Consider the following 19,134-nt stretch of genomic DNA (forward strand, 5'->3'; position numbering starts at 1 on the left):
TGGACACATTAATCATGTACAAATTTTTGTCATAATTTTTTTCTCACTAAAGAGACAAGAATATTCCTATTTTTATCAATCTGAGATATTAAGAATCTTACACTGCTGAGAATGCAAGACAAAGGAATATTAAAACCCAAGGGTAAGATTTTAAAGTCCTCAAAAGGGACTACCCTAGGGTGTCTTGCAATTTCTAGCAGTGTTTGAATCCTCTTCTCATTTTTTGGAATTGATTTTGTGATTATTATGCTAACTTAGAATGCTCTGGCCCCGTGCAGGTCTGGGTGTTAAAAGAATTGGCCTGCAGCAGCACTAAGCTTGTCGTATAAGGCGACTAAATAGTGCTCATAAACCTAGCCGGGGGCTAGGCGCTCTGCCCACAGAGCAACTGGGATGTGTGCCCCAGTCGGTGGAATGGGGTACCCCCGGCGTGTTACATGCTGGGGTTGTCAGGCTATAATACGTAAAACCTGACCGCAAACCATAGTGGTGCACCGTGTTGGGAAAAAAAGCAATGTTCCTTGCACGTTAAAGAACCCTGCTGTGGTATTCGATAGGAGTAGGAACCTTTGCGCTCCGCCACAGGAGGCTAAATTACCCGACTTTACCCATCCCTCCCTTTTTCTAGTGGCAATCAAAATTTGTCGACCCTACTGTCCTTGTGTCCCATCCCGTTTTTCATTTCATCATCATTTCATGTTCATCGTCTGAATATAGCTGAAATATTGCTGCTCGGACGTTAAACCCCAACAATCAATCAATCATAGAATGCTCTGCTTGCCGGAATTCATTTGAATATACAGAATGTCATGTTTTATTGTGACATCACAAACACTGTGAATTGGCATAATAATCACAAAATTAAATTTTTAAAATGAGAAAAAGAATTAAACACTGCTAGAATATGCAAGACTAGGAAACTCAAACATTCTCAGTTAAGATTTCAACGTTCTCCAACTTGGCAAAGTCTCGTTAGAGAACTTAAAATCTTACCCTTGTGTGTCTGAGATTTCTCGGTCTTGTATTCTCAGCAGTGTAAGACTTAATTTCTCTCAACATTTATTCTTAACCAGATTTGAGTTCTGAATAAAATACATGAATGGATCATTGTAGAGTATCAGTTTCTATAACTGACCACACTCAATGGAATGTCTAATGATTATAAATAGGAAAGACCTTGGGATATAAATTACTTATAAGTATACATCATCACACCTAAAAGTTTGTTTTTCTGCCATAGTGTAATGAGAACAGTATGGTGTATATGACAAAAGGACAACAACCTCAGGATGAAAATGTCAGCAGTGGATTTATAGTAACATGCCATATTCCACTCTAAAAATGCAAATATGGTGAAATCATTAATACAGACAAGTTGTTCCTTCTACACAGTTCATGGTAGGTTTTTTTGTTGTAGCAGAATGGAGAACATTTCTGGTGGTTTTTTTGGTAGTGGAATGGAGATTTCCAGGTTTTTTTTTTTCTTTGAGCTATTATTTTAAAAAATCTTACCACTAAGTACTTTTATTCAGGGGGTACCAATTTTAGTGGTTTTTGTGGGTAGATCAAACCACGAATTAGGCTCCCAACTCAAAAGAATGAATTCAAGAATACACGAAAAATTGGTAAACATTAGTTAAATATTCTAAGTTTCTTGAGATGGCTTTCCTATATTTTAAGTATCCAAAATACCCATAACATTTAACAAAAAGAATACAATATATGCCAAATTTTAAAATTGGGTTAATTTAATATTACCACTACATGTCAATGCAAGGATTTTTACATCTGATATCTTCACACCATACAATGCATATTATAAGAAAAACAAAAATAAATAAATAACAGAAATATGCCACTTGTAAGGTTACAATAAAAGAGATGACAAAAATCTTCCAAAAAAATTCATATCTAAGAAACTAAACAAGGAGGGAGGTGTTATTGTCATTCAAGACAAAATTTAAATGAAAAATTCATCATTTTATCAAGTAACCAGCCTCAATGCTCGTATGGTTGATAAGTCAGAAACTATAAGCAGTAAATTTTTTTTTTATTTATTAGTTCTTAGTTGAGCAAGAGAAAGGAAAATCTTTTTCAAAAATATTTTACAGGAAAAAACTCAACCTCTCCATAATAGATCAGTACAAATTTATCACTAAATATTTTACAGAAATAATGTTGAGTTATAACAGTGAAAAATTGTAAGTTCATTTTTGGGTGAAATCAGCCTCATAATTTGTGGAAAATGAGAAATCAGCCTTTGTTCTTTATTGTAACTTGCCTTATCAAAGAGCAAGCTTTATACTGGGGAAAATGGCTGGAATAAGTTTGTCTCAAGTTTCCCATGTAATTATTATTCAGTCAACAATTTAGAATTAAATATACACCTTTTACAAAAACAAAAACAAAAAAAATACATTTAAAGGTAACAAATGAAAACCTTAGAATTTTTATATGTGATGGCATAGTTTTTACGGAACTGGAACATCAAAACCAGTTTTTTTTATATGAAACCAACTATGATGTCTTATTTCACTGCTAATCTGATGGAGATATATCACATTGGTTATCCTAACACACTGAAATTGAGCAACACAATGAATGCAGAACTGTTTGGGAAGACATAATGAAATCTTCACAGACAACTTTATTTTTAAAAATTTTGTTGGGCATTTTGAGGATTTACAGCTTAAATATTTATGTATAAAAAATATGTATGAATCACTAATTGTCTACTTTATGTTCTTTGGAGGAACTTAACATGCCACTATTAATATATATTACCAGAGTCCAAGAACTGATGTAGAGTTTTATTATTTATTTCTAAACAGACTGATTGTACAACATTATAGTGCTTATCACTGTAACTGGACTTTGTTTTTTTACATCACGACTTACCTCATGTTGTGTTTCCAAGAGCAATTCCACTGGTTCATATTTGGCAGACTGATAGTTAGGCATGCGGTAATGTCCCCCTATAGTAAACATTTTGGTGATTTTTCTAAAAAATTACTTCTTTATCTAAATTCCACATTTTTCAGCAATATTTTTTTTAAACATATATGTCAGCATTAGTAACTGGAATTAAAGTTATTTCACACATATCTTGATTAATTTTTTGTAGAAAAATCACATTGATTTTGTAATAACTGACCACATATTGTCCAATAATATCTATGTTCCAATATTAATCCCCACAAATTTCCGTTGTCCATACTAATACTTAGTAATCCTTCTGTCCAATCAGAAATCATCAATAATTAAGTTCACAATAATAATTCACAGTACCACTTATGACGCTGTCACTGACTTTCAACAATTAATTTCTATGTTCAATATCTTAGCTGTTTTTCACCAGCTTCATTTTAAACTAGAGTTATTAGAAACCCTAAGATAATATCTTAAACTTTTCAATAATCTGTAAGGCTTGTTGAATTAATTTGCAAGCTCATTCTACACACGCACTGCTATGAACACTAAACTCAATATTAAATTCTTATTTCACTATCAATTTCCTCTTAGAAATTGATATAAAAGTTACAGCTTTCAAATTCAAAATTTTAAAACATGTCAATCATCTTTTATTCCTGTCACGAAGGTTCTAATTATGAGCAATAATTGCTACAGTTTTGATCATTACTATATACAGCAGAATGAGCTGGAGTAAAAAAAAAAAACCTTCAGAGAAACCCTGAGGTTCCTGGTAAAGACTTAATGATCACCCTGGACTGAAATGTTATATTAAGGTTAGATCACATTTCTGAGAATAATTGTGTCAATACCCAGGTATACTATAGATCAATTTAAGTTGGGAAATTAAAACATTTTTTTCCTGTATTAATCTGATAAAGACATTGATTATTGGTTTGTTTACGGAATAACACCTGAACAAGAATAATAACCTGATTTACTCAGCTGAAGCCAAGGATAATATTTCAAGCAGATCTCCCTTCAAACAAATGCAAATTTATGGAATAATGGTTGCACATTGCAGAAACAGTATAATGAGAATCTGATACAGGAAACATCACAATAAATTCTTAATTTTCATCATCTAATGACTATTACCTCAAGAAATCTAGGAAACTTCAAGGTCATCCATTGCCTTAAAAGAACATCAATCATATATTGTATTTAAAAAGATTAGCATTGCAAATGATGGTTTGATTACAATGTACTTACTACAGACAATGGCACTAACTGTTCAGTGTATTATACAGTGTAATTTAGTATTTACTAATGTTGTTTTAATGACTTACATTGGACTAACATTAAGTTGCATTTGCCCTCATTCTAAATATACCTCCACTGGTACAGGAATTTGATATCAGACAGAAACCAAATCACTTACAAAATATGCTTCATCTATATAAAGCCACATACCAAATTTGAAACCAATCCATCCAAGAGTCAAGACAATAGTGATGAAGTTGGGACTGTTAGACAAGATGGCTCAAAAGATACCATTCACTTGCTGAGTGGGGGCATAAAATTGTATTTATTTAGTGTAAAAGTACTATTGTTCATGGGGTACCAATTTTCATGGATTCCGTGTGTTAAGAAGACCGCAAAATTTGATTTCCCAAAGAAAAGGATTATTTACTTTACATTGTACGACAATATCATCAAAACCAAAAATTCAAGAATCAACGAACTTGTACTTTTCCCTTAAACAACAAAAATTGATACCCATGAATATAAAAACTTTCATAGCTGAAAAGTAAAATATGTTTTGGGGGTAAAAACCTTGTTTGTGATAAATCTGTACTACCTGTCTGAAAACATTTGCCTATTACCCCTAAGGAACCCCACACAACCGTTACTTTTGACTTATCTCCCCTTATACAATCCCAAAGGAAAGAGGTCACTTATACCTTCAGCATGGAAAATAACAATTTAAAAAATCCCTTCATCTCAGTGTCTATGCATTTCGAACCTGTTTAAAAAAAATCCAGTCTTCACTGAAAAAACAAAGGCAGTAGAATTTGGGAAAAAAATATGTAACAAATGTCGAAGTCAGTAAACTCATTTGGATCAAACTGAAATGTCACAAAAATCTATTTCCAAAGAAACTATATATTTTTAATATCAATATGTCTAACCCCTGTCCTTCAGAACTTTTTTCAGATTATTAATGTACAAGAGTTGCCTATTTTGGGGCAGACTTTAATAGAAACCTGTTAAATGTATAAATGCTTCTGTCAGTTATAAAATGTTAGCACTGATATCTAGGGAGTCAGACCTAATTAATCTCTATTTTTTAAGTTTTTGTGTTATCCATCAATCTATAACTAGGAGGCGTATCTACTGACACTATCTACCATCAGAAAGGCTTCAATACCACTATATATTATCAGAATAAAAGATTTGTCAGAGACATGTCTTCACATGTATCCAAACATCATCTTGCTTTAGAGACTTGTATTTATTTGATATGGTATAGACTTCTGTAGAAAAGCGTACAATAAAATGAGAACATATTAACATTATCGAACAAGGAAATCAACACTATCTCTAACAGAAGCCTGCAAAGCAAATGTGCCACTCAAGAGAATCATATGGTTTGCATCATATAAATATCATATAAATCGAGCACCATATGATAATCATGTTTTGGTATACATATGATTATCGAATGATTATCATATGATAATCATATGTTTTTCACAAACATATGATTGTCATATGTTTTTAAGCCAAAATTACCATATGAGAACCATATAATAATCATATGACTATCATATGTTCAATATCATATGAATATCATATGAATCCAGCACCATATGATTATCATATGTGACACATTTGGCTGTGTAGCTTATGATTAGTTATGAAGATAAATCATAATATTCACTCTGAACTAAAACCAGAGCAAATGTAAATTCAGCTGGTTAGTAATTTCAATCAAACTGCTGAAGTATTACTATCAACCTATGTTCTCTGAACCAATGACAAAATCTATCCTCAATGCTGTTCACAGACAAGAACAGAAAGGGTGTCCCAATTCTACAGGTCAATGCCCAGATTCATATTAAACATGGATTCTAATACCACAGATATCCAAGTTTTATGCATGACATAAACAGAGTAATTAATCCTGGAAATTCATTAAATCCTGATGATTGTAAAACAGACTGTCCTTCAGACAAGAAAGCAAATATTTCCATAACAATGGATGAAAAGACAGGATATAGTCACAGAGATGGTCTTTGACTGGTAATTTAAACTTGTAGAGACTGTCTTAATGTTTCTCATTTGAACAAATGACAATAACACTGTCAGATAAGAATGCATGAAAGAAGATGTTGGTATGTTTAATAGGTTTTAAGGCAACTGAAGGAAAATATTAGTCTATTACTTCTGGCTATGTTATCCTAAAAATAACGTCCAAGAATACTAAATTTCTATCCAAAAAATGGAGTACACATTATTTTCACTATATTAGTCTATATAGTAAATATAAATATCAATATGTGAATTCAATAAAAATTTAATTGATTCACAGTAAAACTAGAAATTTGAGAACAAATGCCCTATACTTGTACCCAACACACTGCAATTTTAGGGTATGATCAAAATATAAACTGAGTCACCAAACAAAAAGTTGTCACACTATTCCAAGATCAAACTTACAATGATATAACACACTTACATTAAGATTTTGATAAAATATCAAGTTACTGTGACAAGTACTTGCTTAGGAAACTGTTACGAAAATGTAATACTAAAATATAAACCGATTCAGCAAAAAAAAATTGACTCACATGTATGGAATTGAATTCCCCGATATGGCACACTTATATAAAGCTAGTGTCAAAATGAAATGTTATTGTAATAAGTAGCTGCAGAGAAAACTGTTCTGAAGTGTGATAACCTAAATGGATAGACAAACAATGATAAAACAGTATATCTCTCCTAAGCAGCAGGGGCAAAAAAGTGTTCAGAACATTCAGAAACAATCTTTACCTGCATCTTCCCAGATTTATTTTGAAGATTTAATTAAACATAATCATAGACTACTATTGATCATCTGGTGGTTGATTGTTCAAGTGAGAAAAACAATTCAAGTGAAAGGGATATGTTAATACTAAAAATTTGTCCATAGTTTCTCAGAAAAATTCCATTATCTCCACTTTGCTGAGAAAGGAAATGATCAAAAAGTAAAATAAAAAAACACAAAGTGGCAGGCATTATCATGCTAGATATACCTAAACTCATATGGCAGCAACTAAAATTGTTTAAAACATATGCCTCATCAATCATAAAGGCAATAAAAAAGTTGAGATCTCATTCCAAATAATAAAAAACAGTACAGTCCTACAAAAGTTTTGAAATTTGTTTCCCAATAGTTACAGGTGGATCACTTGTCAAGGGGTATTGAGGTGAACTATCCTACTCAGCTTCACAACATTGGAACCTATGTTATCCAGAGGAGTAGACTTTTGATTATTGGAAAATCATCCTGTTGTTTGATTAAATGGAATCAAAAGTGGGTCATTCATATCAGCACTTCCATACATCAATCTGGCCAAGTTTGGTTAAAATATGTCAAGGGATTTTCATAAAATTCAGCATAATGTATAAAGTTTATGATCAAACAGAAAGTGGTGGTATACAAGTTCACTTGGATCTTTGGTCCTTGTTTAGTTGAATTAAATCGTCTGAATATAGCTGAAATATTGCTGCTCGGACTTTAAACCCCAACAAACAAACAAACAAACAAACAGTTGAATTAAAAATGCAAAGACAAAAGTTTATAGAAGAACTGAAATTGATAATGGAATAGCACTGAAATCAGGGATTTCAATAACTTTCATTTCAACAGGAGAAATTAAGATTTGAACAGGTGAAATCAGATTTTTTCTATTTAAGTTCTGTAACAAAATTCGAATTTTAACAAGTGATTTCACTTAAGTGAAATGATGGAATTGGCTTGGTGCCTCCTCTTATTGAAAGCCCTGACTGAAATCAAACTAAATCTGCATTTACAGTGTTGAACAACATTTTACGAAGTCAGTAGTGTGTTTATTATCTGAAAACTACATAAAGACCAGGGATGGCAAATTATCACCTAAACACTACACAATTGTGCATAGGTTGAAAAAAATTAATCTATTCAGAAGTTATTATTTGGGAATAGCAAGGGGAAAGACAGACATGTAGGCAGACTGACACACACCTAACAGTTAAAACAGAAGTATCACATGCTATATGCCTACTGGGGTATACAACAAACTATAACATAGAAACAAAACACAATTCTTATATCTTAACAAGATATGACATTATAGACAAGACACCCACAGACTTCTCAATAGTGAATGATTCAATTAGTATTGTTAAATCATAGCTTTTTGCCAAAAGACATGACTGAGTTCTTTAAAACATTGATAAAATCAACATCAAAATTTCACTGAGTTCAATAATCCTGTCCTTGGCTGTTAAAGCATAATCACAGTGCTGTTTCATATTCTTATCATGTTCTAATAAATAATTTTCTCAATAATGAATCTTTAAAAGCTGCCAGAAGCAGAGAAGTTTGCCACATTTAACATCCCCAATTACTGGGAATCCTGTCCTTGACTTTTGATGATCTGAAAGTTAGGATCCAATTACTGGAAATTAGTTATCCCTAATGATATATTTATCAGTATGAGTTATAGTTATATAGTTTTGATCTGGTCATAGAACCATAGCCTCTACATGTATTTAGAAGATATTATGTCACATACACAAAATTCAACCTCACAGAAACCTTAAACTAATTAAGTAATCCAATTTCCATTCTTGAAAATATTGTTACCATCAAAATCTGTAATAAAGATGTTCCACTTCTGAAATTTTAAATTGTTCCCAGTTAAAAAAAACTTTCTCTCTTATGTCAGATGAGTAGTAATAAATTTACTTATCTTAAGCAGAAATTTATATATTAAAAGGTAGCTTAAGTTACATCAATGGAAATAAACAACTGCCCAAAATTTCCTAAAAATTGTTGGAAACATTTTTAAGTTATTAAGAAAAAATGTGAAGAAGGTTTGGACAGACAGAAAGGTAGACTATATAACATTGTTAAGGTACATGTTTAAATGTTCTATTGCACTAAACCTACTTTAAGGTATCTAGATTCATGCATAGTAATGACTTTAAATATACATTTATTCTATCTTCATATTAAATTATGCTTTTATCTGAAAATCAAATTTCCACAATAATATATTCATTAAATTTCACCCTATTAGAAAGGGTGACATTTTCAATATGCAGTATCAAAATGTCTTCAATGACGCATACTGAAATTCATAATCTCCCATCAAATTATGATCAGACAAAACCATCACTAAATATGCCTTTATATGTCTGCAGCATTGTTCCATTGCTTGATATGAACAACATCCTTAATAAAATGAAAATAAAACTGGAATAATTGAATTGTTCTCTTGAAGGATCATGACTAATGCACCATTTCATAAAAAATACTGTATATGTAACTAAACTTAATTCAACTCATCAAGCCAATTGATCAGTTTGTCTTATATCACTACATATCAATATATATGTTACTAGCAAACACAAACAGACATGAAAAGTGAGGAAGCTGCCATCCAATGGGATAGTTGTGGAGGAACATGAAGATTATCAGCTAGTACATCATATAGCATCAAAGGTAGAGGATACCAACAGAGCCAGGCAAAATCATGTGTGGAGATGCTGGGTTTGAGGTACCTACTACCAGACAGGCAATGCCTGGTTTAAAGGTTACCACCAAACATAGACAGGCAATGCTAGGCTTGAAGGTTACCACCTAACAAGACAGGCAATGCTTGGTCCAAAGGTTACCAGCTACTACAGAATGTATTTCTAGGTGTGAGTATTACCAGATATCACAGGCAATATTTGGTCCAAAGGTTACCAGCTATTACTTAATGTATTTCTAGGTGTGGGTATTACCAGATATCAAACAGGCAATGCTTGGTTCAAAAATTTCCATCTAACACAAACAGGCGCTAGGTTTGAAGGTTACCAGAAAACACAGACAGGCTTTGCTAGATTTGAAGGTTACTAGCTATGACAGAGTGGTCATGCTATGTTTGGGGGTTATCAGCTATCACAGGTAGGCAATGCTAAGATAGGACAGAATTTAGAACAATAGCAAATTGATATAGTCATCAAATACGCTTGAATGTTTTCCATCTGACTGTAATGAATAATGATGACGAATGTTTTTTTTTTAATCAACAACAATGTTCTGTTTTAAGATTCTTTTAAGTCAATTAGATAGGGGACTAACTGGACACAATATTCTGTATATCTGATTTAAGGAAGGTGATGCATAGTTATGTAAGGCTTCTAACATTAGACAAAGATGATAACTTGTAATGGGTTTTACTTCCTTCTATAGAAAAGAAATGAATTAGGTCCATAGGAGATTGACCAATCAAAATACCCTTTTCATACCTAATTGGCCAATTTGTTCTCATTTCAGCTTTTATCTGCATTGTTTGGGTGTTATACCAGAAATTGGAATCATCAAGGTGTTATGAGTTTAGGAATAATGAAAAATCAATGGATGATGGGACTGGATAACAACAAGTCAATAAAATTACGAATTCATCCATATTTGAAACCATTAATACTTTGCTGTGTTCTCAGAATGATGTCCAGTAAATGTCCTCTATTCTTATCAAGTTAATATGAGAGAAATCATTTTACTCCACAACTTACAGCTGTGAACCATTACGTAAAACATTACTGTTTTGTTTTCAAACTGCTTCATAATTCAGAGATTCTCTCTTGTTAAATATTGTATCCATGGATCAAAGCAACATTAATTCACCTAAATTAGAATTTTATGGATTAACATGTCATGGCCTTTAATATTGAAAAAAAAAACTGTTAGCAACAGATCATTTGATGAGATAAAAGTTTCTAGGTGGATTTTCCTATATCATTTTATTTCCAAATTGAAATGTCAACCATAAAGAAAGATCAAAAAGACATTTCTCAAAAATATTTTGAACTGGTTATAGTATCATCTGCCTCATAAGAAAAGGAAATAAAAGCCATATAATTTATTATTGAATGGTTATAAAAACAGATCAAATGCTATTTTTTTCTTGGTTCGCAGTCCCTCCTTAGTCTTTTTAAGGAGTGCCTCCTTTCCTATTTTTTCCACCATATCAATAAAATTATAAAAATAACATTTCCCTAGTCATATCCCTCAACCACAGTGATTGGGAATTAAATTTTGAGAATGAGCCATTCATTAACAATTTTAGTAAATATTTCTGGGTTTAATGGGACATTTTCAGCTGGAATGTGATGAATGGCACATGGCAACTCTAATCCCAAGCACTGTATCAATAGCCTTGAATTTGGATGTGTTCTGAATCCAGTACCAAATTTCCTATATTTATGCTCTTTTTTTCAATGCTTGTAAGTAAACCATTGAAATACCAAATCACCTACTCAAATTTACCAGTAATATTTTTATTAAAATTTGCTTGAAAACTCAGATAACTTTACCTAATTTTTTATGGCCCAAAAAGATACAGATATAGATTACATATAATTTATAGCTATGAAGCCAAGAAATGAGCTGTGTTTATTAATCTACTTACTTATCAATGTTGCATAAAATGGAATATAATTTCCAACAATTACAACACACAAATTCACAGAAGGGTTTAAAAAAAATGCCAAAACTTTAAAATGTTATATGAAAACTACAATAAAAGAATTTAGAATGTTAAACTTATCTCACAAGTTACATTTTATTTTTTCCTACACATTTATATATTTGAACTGTTATTTTTCATCATTAAGTAAAATCGAACATTGAAAACTGTTAGATATTCCTAGTGGATGTACATCTTTTTTTGACAATGCTAAAGCATAATAAACTAGAAATACTGTGAGCAAGCTCACAAAGAGAATATCCCTGCTTCAAATGCACTTAAAAATAAAACCTTCAATTTGGATTGTCTCCCTTTTGACATTCAACAGTAATAATATTCCTTCATGCACATCCACATACTATACCAAACCTTCTTGTAAAATAATATCAAAATTTCTTGAGTGGTTTCAGGAGGAGTTGCACTTACCAGGTTTCATAGTGAAAATCCATTAATATGGATTATCTGCCTTTATGTTTACAAGGTTTTAACATTTAAACCCATAATTTGGATTACATCCATCCAATAGTAATCATATTTCTTCATGCACATCTACATATGATGCCAAACTTTCCTATAAATTTTCATCAAAATCCTTTGTGCAGTCTAGGAGGATTTGCACTTGTGAAGAATGACAAAAGACAGACGGACAAGGTAAATCCTAAATACCCCCAAACTTTGTTTGCAGGGGTTATAAAACACTATGTACTGTAACTCATCAAATGAAAATTTTAATGTGATTTTCATAGTGGCAATAAATAAATATGCTTTATTATTGTCACCAAAGCTTGTTACAAAATAGTAAATTTAACTGTTTGAGGCAGTAAAAAAATACTTTAATTTCCATTTCTTAGAACCACCTAAAGGTTTGTGCTATGAACACTGAGGGTACATAAAAAAAAAAACTAAACTTATTTATTTAAACTTAACAAAAACAGCATACTGTTTAGAAAACTGAAATTAAATAAATATGCAACTCTGCTCACTACTATATTTCAAAGTTCAGCATTAAAACTCTTTCCTTCAATTTTTAAAGTCATGGTAAAAGTTTTTTTTCATTGAATAGTCCATACATATAAAATCAATGGGTAAAATACGGGAGGGGTACTTGCCGTCCATACAAGATTTGTAAGAGTAGTCAAGGACTTTAAAAACCCAATGAGTAGTATTGGGGGGAATACAAAATTTACCAACTTTCTTGACAGGGCTGAAAAAATGAATCAATGTGAAAAGAATTTTGGCGTGTGATGAAATGTCCATGTCCAATTTAAAGTTGCGCTTAGTAACCTTATAGTGGATTATTCAAGCAGGTGAACAACTTCATAGAGCATCTGTGTCTCAGTGCCATGCACAATAGGTAGTTTGGTCTTTAAAAATTACTTCCAAGTGCATTGATGGCAAGAGGTGTAAAGGTCAGACTAAAATCTATGTTAAACATATGTTATTTGACCATACTGTCTTATTTCACATCCACTTATCCATGACAAACACCAGAAATACAAATAAAAGAATATGAAATATTTAAAGGGGTTGATCTAAAAGATTCAAAATAAGGGCACACATTTAGCAAATAAGTAACAGAGTATCAGTGGACCACACACATCTATTTTTCTGAAGTAAATAAAGATGGTAGATTGCTAGGGTAGTGTACAACAATTAAAACATAATTTACTATAAGTTCACTATAAGTATTCAATCTAATATTTGCTGTTTGGCTCATCATTTCACAATACACTTTGTCCCTTTTCTTGGGAAATACATGTATATTGGGGTATAATGCATCTGTTTCAAACTAATATTTGTAAAATAAAAACATTTCACACAACATACAAGTATAAAGAATAAACTAACCTCATCAGATTCAAAAACATGACAGAGGATTTTGGCTTGCTTCTTTCTCCTAAGACTATCCTCTCCTGGACTAGAGGATAGGATTCTACGTCGAGCCATAATAACCAAAATATCACCAATGTCAGCAATATAGGAAATGGTACGAAGGGAGTGATCCATCATTATCTCCTTAAGGTAAAAGTGAATCAAGTTTTAGCTATCTCCTTAAGGTAAAAGTGAATCAAGTTTTAGCTACAGTGAATAAAACAAACAATTATGTGAAGTTAATACTGTCAAAGTACTTTTATTCATGAGGTACCAATTTCATAATTTTCGTGGGTAGCCCAAACCACAAAATTAAGTTCCCAATGAAAAGAAGATTTCCTTTGATGTATATACTAAAAACCTCACAACCACAAATTTAAGAAACCATGAACTTGTGTTTCTTCCCTAATCAACAAAAATAGGTATCCACAAATTAAAGTACTTTCAATGTATATTGTAAGCCACATTTCATATAGCCAGAGTGCAACAATTCTGTAGTGCACATATATTTAAACTCAAGTCTAAATTGTTAACACTGAAATACATGTTCTGCCAATGCAAGGTATATCATTCCTAATTATTTGGACAAGTACGTACCCACTGAAAAAAACTTCACTAAATAGATTTACTTGAGCTTTTTTTATTGGGGTTTCATCATATCAGTTAACAAGCAGACAGGACATAAAAAGCCTTTTGTTTAAATTTTGAAAGGACCAATGAACAGAAGTCAAGAATCTATGGCAAACCAATGAAGTATAGGGACAGACACTTATAATGGTTAAATATGGTGGTAACTTAAACAAAATTGTAGTAAACTAACCTATTATGACAAAGACCCAAAACCCACAAATAAGTCCTCAATATATTTCTGTATTCATTGACTACAGAAAATGTTAGCCTCTGGTCTTTTTCCAACTTGCAATTCCTAAATTGATCAAGTAACAACATCTAAAATCAGCCATAGCCTTCTTTTTGTGGTATGACACTATGTAGTACCATTGCATAAAAATCTATATACTTATACTCAAGTTATTGTCCTGGCATGTCTACAGACAGACAATGATGATGGCAGCATGATACCATAGCACAACCACAATTTTTTTTAAGGCATAGAAAAATATAAAAGATTCCAGAGAATATATTTTTTTTTAAATTGGTAAAAGAATGAAAAATTTATAGCCAAATGTCCACATAAAGGACAGATTCTTCATAATGTTACTTCATTATTTTCATTATTTTATTAAAAGAACTTGAGACAAAGGAAACTACAGAAACTGTGAAGTCAGTTTCACATCTTGAACTACACTTAGAGATCAATGGTAAAGGAAAACTAATGACCAAACTATATGACAAACGCGATGACTTTTCATTTTGTATTGTCAATTTTCCTTTCATCTGTGGCAACATCCCTTCAGCACCTGTGTATGGAGTTTTTACATCACAACTCATACATTATCCCAGAACTTGCCATAACTACATCTTTTTGTATTGCACTAGACTTCTTACAAAAAGGCTTCTGGAACAGGGTTATGTTGCTACAAGATTAAAGTCATCACTACAGAAGTATCATGGTTATCATCATGAACTCATGGATCGTTACGGTGTATCCATCTGCATCATCACAACTGATTTGTTCAACTTGTCATAGTTTTCCTTTTCTCTTTCATCTACCCCAGACATGACATTTTATGATCAATTGGCAGAGGACACTTACCCTATTAGTGCACCTGGTCTATGCTCCTAGTTTTTAGTAGCGTCCGAGTTGCTCATTTACTTTTGTTACTTTGTATGTATTATTTTGGTTTTTTAATGTTCTTTGTTGTGTTTGTCTGTTTTCCATGTTTAGTTTTTGTCCTTGGATTACATTCCTTTGATTTCCGATAAAATCTTGGTTTCCTTGATTACTCTTTCATGTGGAGCTTATTTTTGTGGCTTTTGTGGGTAGCCTGGAACAACATGATCAAGAGTCCAAAAAATTAAAATATTCATGGAGGAATGTTAAGTCAGAAATTACTTGGGTGTTCAGTGCGGGTATCACTCACTTTGACTGGAAGAAGCATAATTGAGTATTATGTATCAATATCACCCCTTGATTTTGCAGTGTACCACCTAAATTTCTGGGTCTGAGATTAAAAAGCGAATTTCAGAATGCTCTGTTTTTTCCAACTTTCAAATAATCAAGTTTGATAAAAAGTGATGCTTGGGCACACACAGCGCTAATTATATTTTTGTGCACAATAGGCATATTGTTTTATTCAGAATTTCTTTTCTTATGAAATAATTCTGTAAATACATGCTTTTGAAATGTCACTGATGTGGAAGGTAGATAATACATGCATTACATTTTTTATAATGGTTCTAAAACTTGGGTCAAAATAACTTGTGGACAATTCAATTAATTTGTTTTAACTTTGTTTTTCCACTAAACAAAATTTTAGATGGTAGCCAGCAAATTGTTCTTTTTCTCAAACTACAAAAAATTAAGTCTTTAAAATAAATGAAACCGAAGTATTTTGTTCAAGCTCAATTTACTCATATCTCCATGTGTCACATTAATTTATGTAAACTGAATTACCTGGAGGTCAGTATTTAGGACCATAATCTTTTCTGTAGAGACAAAGAGGTCCACAGCAGTACTTGGTTGATTTTCTCCCTCAGGAGCCTATAAACATAGAAGAAAAACAGTATAATATATTTGTCCAGGAAATTTTTCAGAAACTTTCTTTATCCTGAAAATAGTTATACAGTACCAAGTTACTCTGTATCTGGGATGTAGATGACGATGGTAACAATTGGTATTTCTCTTGGAATAGGATAAGCCAGGCATCTTCTCATTCATGATTCAGTTTTGTCCTCATCATTTAAACCATTTTAATGTCTTTTTTTCAACTTTTCATACAAATTATGATTATTTATGATGACATTATTAAAAGCAAATCTGGAGACATCAAAATGTGATCTTGAAAGTCAAAGAACCTGCAAAAATACTTTTTGTGTATAAACCTCATTCTGCATACATAACTCTTACTCTCAATATATTAGTGGTAAAATGAATTGCCCCTTCTTTACCACATATACTGTCTACTCACACTAATGTAAGGGAGATTCAGAGTTGCATTTTAACTGTCAATTTTTAGAGCTTATCTAAGAGCCCTACAGACCTAAGCTTCAGACAGATTTTTGACTTAAAATTTTAAAATTCAGATAAAGAAAAACTATTTCAAGCCTGATAGGAACTTGTGACAACTAAGAAAATGTAAAAAGCATCAATTAACTGAATTAAAAGGAGAAACAAATCATGGAGAAGGTTCACATGTGCATGGGTCTACAAAGGAAAACAAAGGAAACCAAACAAACTCTGGCTTCAAATAAAAAAATAATAAATAATTCAGTTTTATTTTCCTAAAAAATGTGGAAAAGCAAGTTTTGAATTACAATTGAATGACTACTAAACAGCCATTGAAAAAAAGGAACCACTGAGTTAAAACTACAATACATAGGTCAGAATAAAAAAATAGAAGTGTGACCATAATTCATAATCCTTCTTGATACTTGAATGATACTGGTACATGTAAACCTTAAATAAATTTCATGTTAAATATTTACAGTAACAACATTGAAGAATAAGAAATAAAGTGTTGATAATAGTTTAGACAACATGTATGATGAAATCATAAAAATACCTGGAATTTTGACCCAAAATGCAGAGTGCCAAGCGTCTGGAATTAAAACAACTAAAATTCAGCCAAACATATGCCATTTTATAAAGATCAACAAAAATGCAGGGCAAACACACCCTGTCTAACACAAGGTCAGCAGAACAAATGTGTTTATATAGGGCCTAACATTGAGACGCTGTGAGTAATTACCATGCATGTCAGCTTACAAAGCAGTATGTGTACTCTACTGACGACAAATATGAATGTGATACATTAAAAATTGAATTGTATTTATTTATTCCATATTTGTTTTAGCAGCACTTTATTCCCCATCAATTTCAAGTAATGCTTTATTCCCTGTTTTGAGTAATGATTCATACCCTATTTCTTGTCACAATTTAATCCCTAAATTTTTTTAGAAATGGTTTATAATACTTTTTTTTTTCAGGAACGATTTTTTTCCCTATTTTTATCAAAATGGTTTATTTCCCTTTTGTTTATTCCTACCTTTTTTTAGTAATGGTTTATTCTTAATTTGTTTATTCCTTTTTTTTATAATGGTTTATTCCCCCTTTATTTATTCCAATTTGTTAGTCATGGTTTATTCCCCTTTTGTTTATTCCTATTTATTTCCTGTTTTTAGTAACAAATTTATTCCTCACTTGTTTTGAGTAACAAATTTATTCCTCACTTGTTTTGAGTAACATTTATTCCTTAATTGTGGAATACATTTTGTGGAGTTACTTCCTATTTGCAGCAGTTCTCTAGTTCACTTTCATTAGCAATATTTCTTGTGCTGTATGAAAAAGACAAAGCACACATTTTTTTAAGAATAATAGCCATAAAACTGCAACATACTTCTAAAAACCTTTGTAGTCAACATCTGAATTAACAGTTGAATAAACTACCTGCATTTGTTCAACTTACAATGATTTGTTCTGCTCATAAACTACTTAACTTGAATCAATGATTGTATGGAATAATCCCATACTCATTTGGTTATGTCACAGATCACAGGAATTTTTTATTGGTCTTTTATTTACAGGAAATGATGAATATTTTATCAGTGATCAACGAAAAGTCTATATCCCCATCTCATCTTAAATTATGACCAATGGATTCTTTTATGCTCTAAATATAGAAATTTAAATGTTCTCTGATGGACAAGTAATGAGCAATACCAAAATTGCACTTTTACTAAAGGTTTACTTCTAAAATTATAAAAAAAAAAAAAAAAAAAAGAGGGAGATAAATCTTGCACACCTCAACTAATAATACGGTAAGAATCCTAAAACTCAAAACCCTGACAACATGTAAATGAGATATGAAAATTATAGAAGTGACTGATACTGACAACAGCAATATGATGAGAGCCAGAAGACTGAAATGTGTGGTAATTACTGACAGTAGAACTTACATTGTTTACTTCTGGTGCATTGAGCTAAAAATAAATTATGGTGATCATTCTATTCTGTACACACACTAATGTGGTTTGAAAACACAAAAAAAAATTGTGAATAAACTTTGTCATTATTTGCAATACACTGGATTTTTAATGCTTAATTAATTTAGTTTAAAGGTATTAATCCACTTTTCTTAAAAAATAATTCTCCTTTAAAAATTTCTCATGCAGAACAACGACTTGTACAACATATATAGACTTACCGATGCCTGGTAAACAAGGGGAAATAAGAAATCTTAGAATTACTCTCGACATCAACAGTGCAGGTACACATGGACTAACATACAGCTTATTTAGTTACTACATTACAACAGGGCAGCAGTAGACAATGTTTAAATGATTAGTATTTCAAAATGACTGCCATTGCATTGCCTATGGGGACAAGACCCCACCCCAACCTCCCAATGGTCTTCCTTGATGTAAAAAAAAAAAAAAGTACAGAGGGTTTGTAAACAAAAAATTGGTA

The 19,134-nt window shown here is 31.7% G+C and overlaps 1 protein-coding gene across 10 annotated transcripts in view; it reads right to left on the reverse strand.

The window, feature by feature from the left end:
- Positions 1-19,134, reverse strand: part of LOC148621928 (uncharacterized) — a 74,371-nt gene that overhangs the window by 27,520 nt on the left and 27,717 nt on the right. For all 10 annotated transcript variants that reach the window (XM_088576793.1, XM_088576786.1, XM_088576794.1 and 7 more), the window contains 2 exons: positions 16,123-16,209; positions 13,524-13,691 (listed from right to left, as the gene is read on the reverse strand). In XM_088576793.1, coding sequence (XP_088432919.1) covers positions 13,524-13,691; positions 16,123-16,209 — 255 coding nt within the window. The remainder of the gene's footprint in view (positions 1-13,523; positions 13,692-16,122; positions 16,210-19,134) is intronic.

The sequence above is a fragment of the Perna viridis genome, chromosome 3, assembly GCF_037379345.1.
Source record: "Perna viridis isolate PV_CMFRI_1.1 ecotype Kerala chromosome 3, ASM3737934v1, whole genome shotgun sequence".
NCBI lineage: Eukaryota > Metazoa > Mollusca > Bivalvia > Mytilida > Mytilidae > Perna > Perna viridis.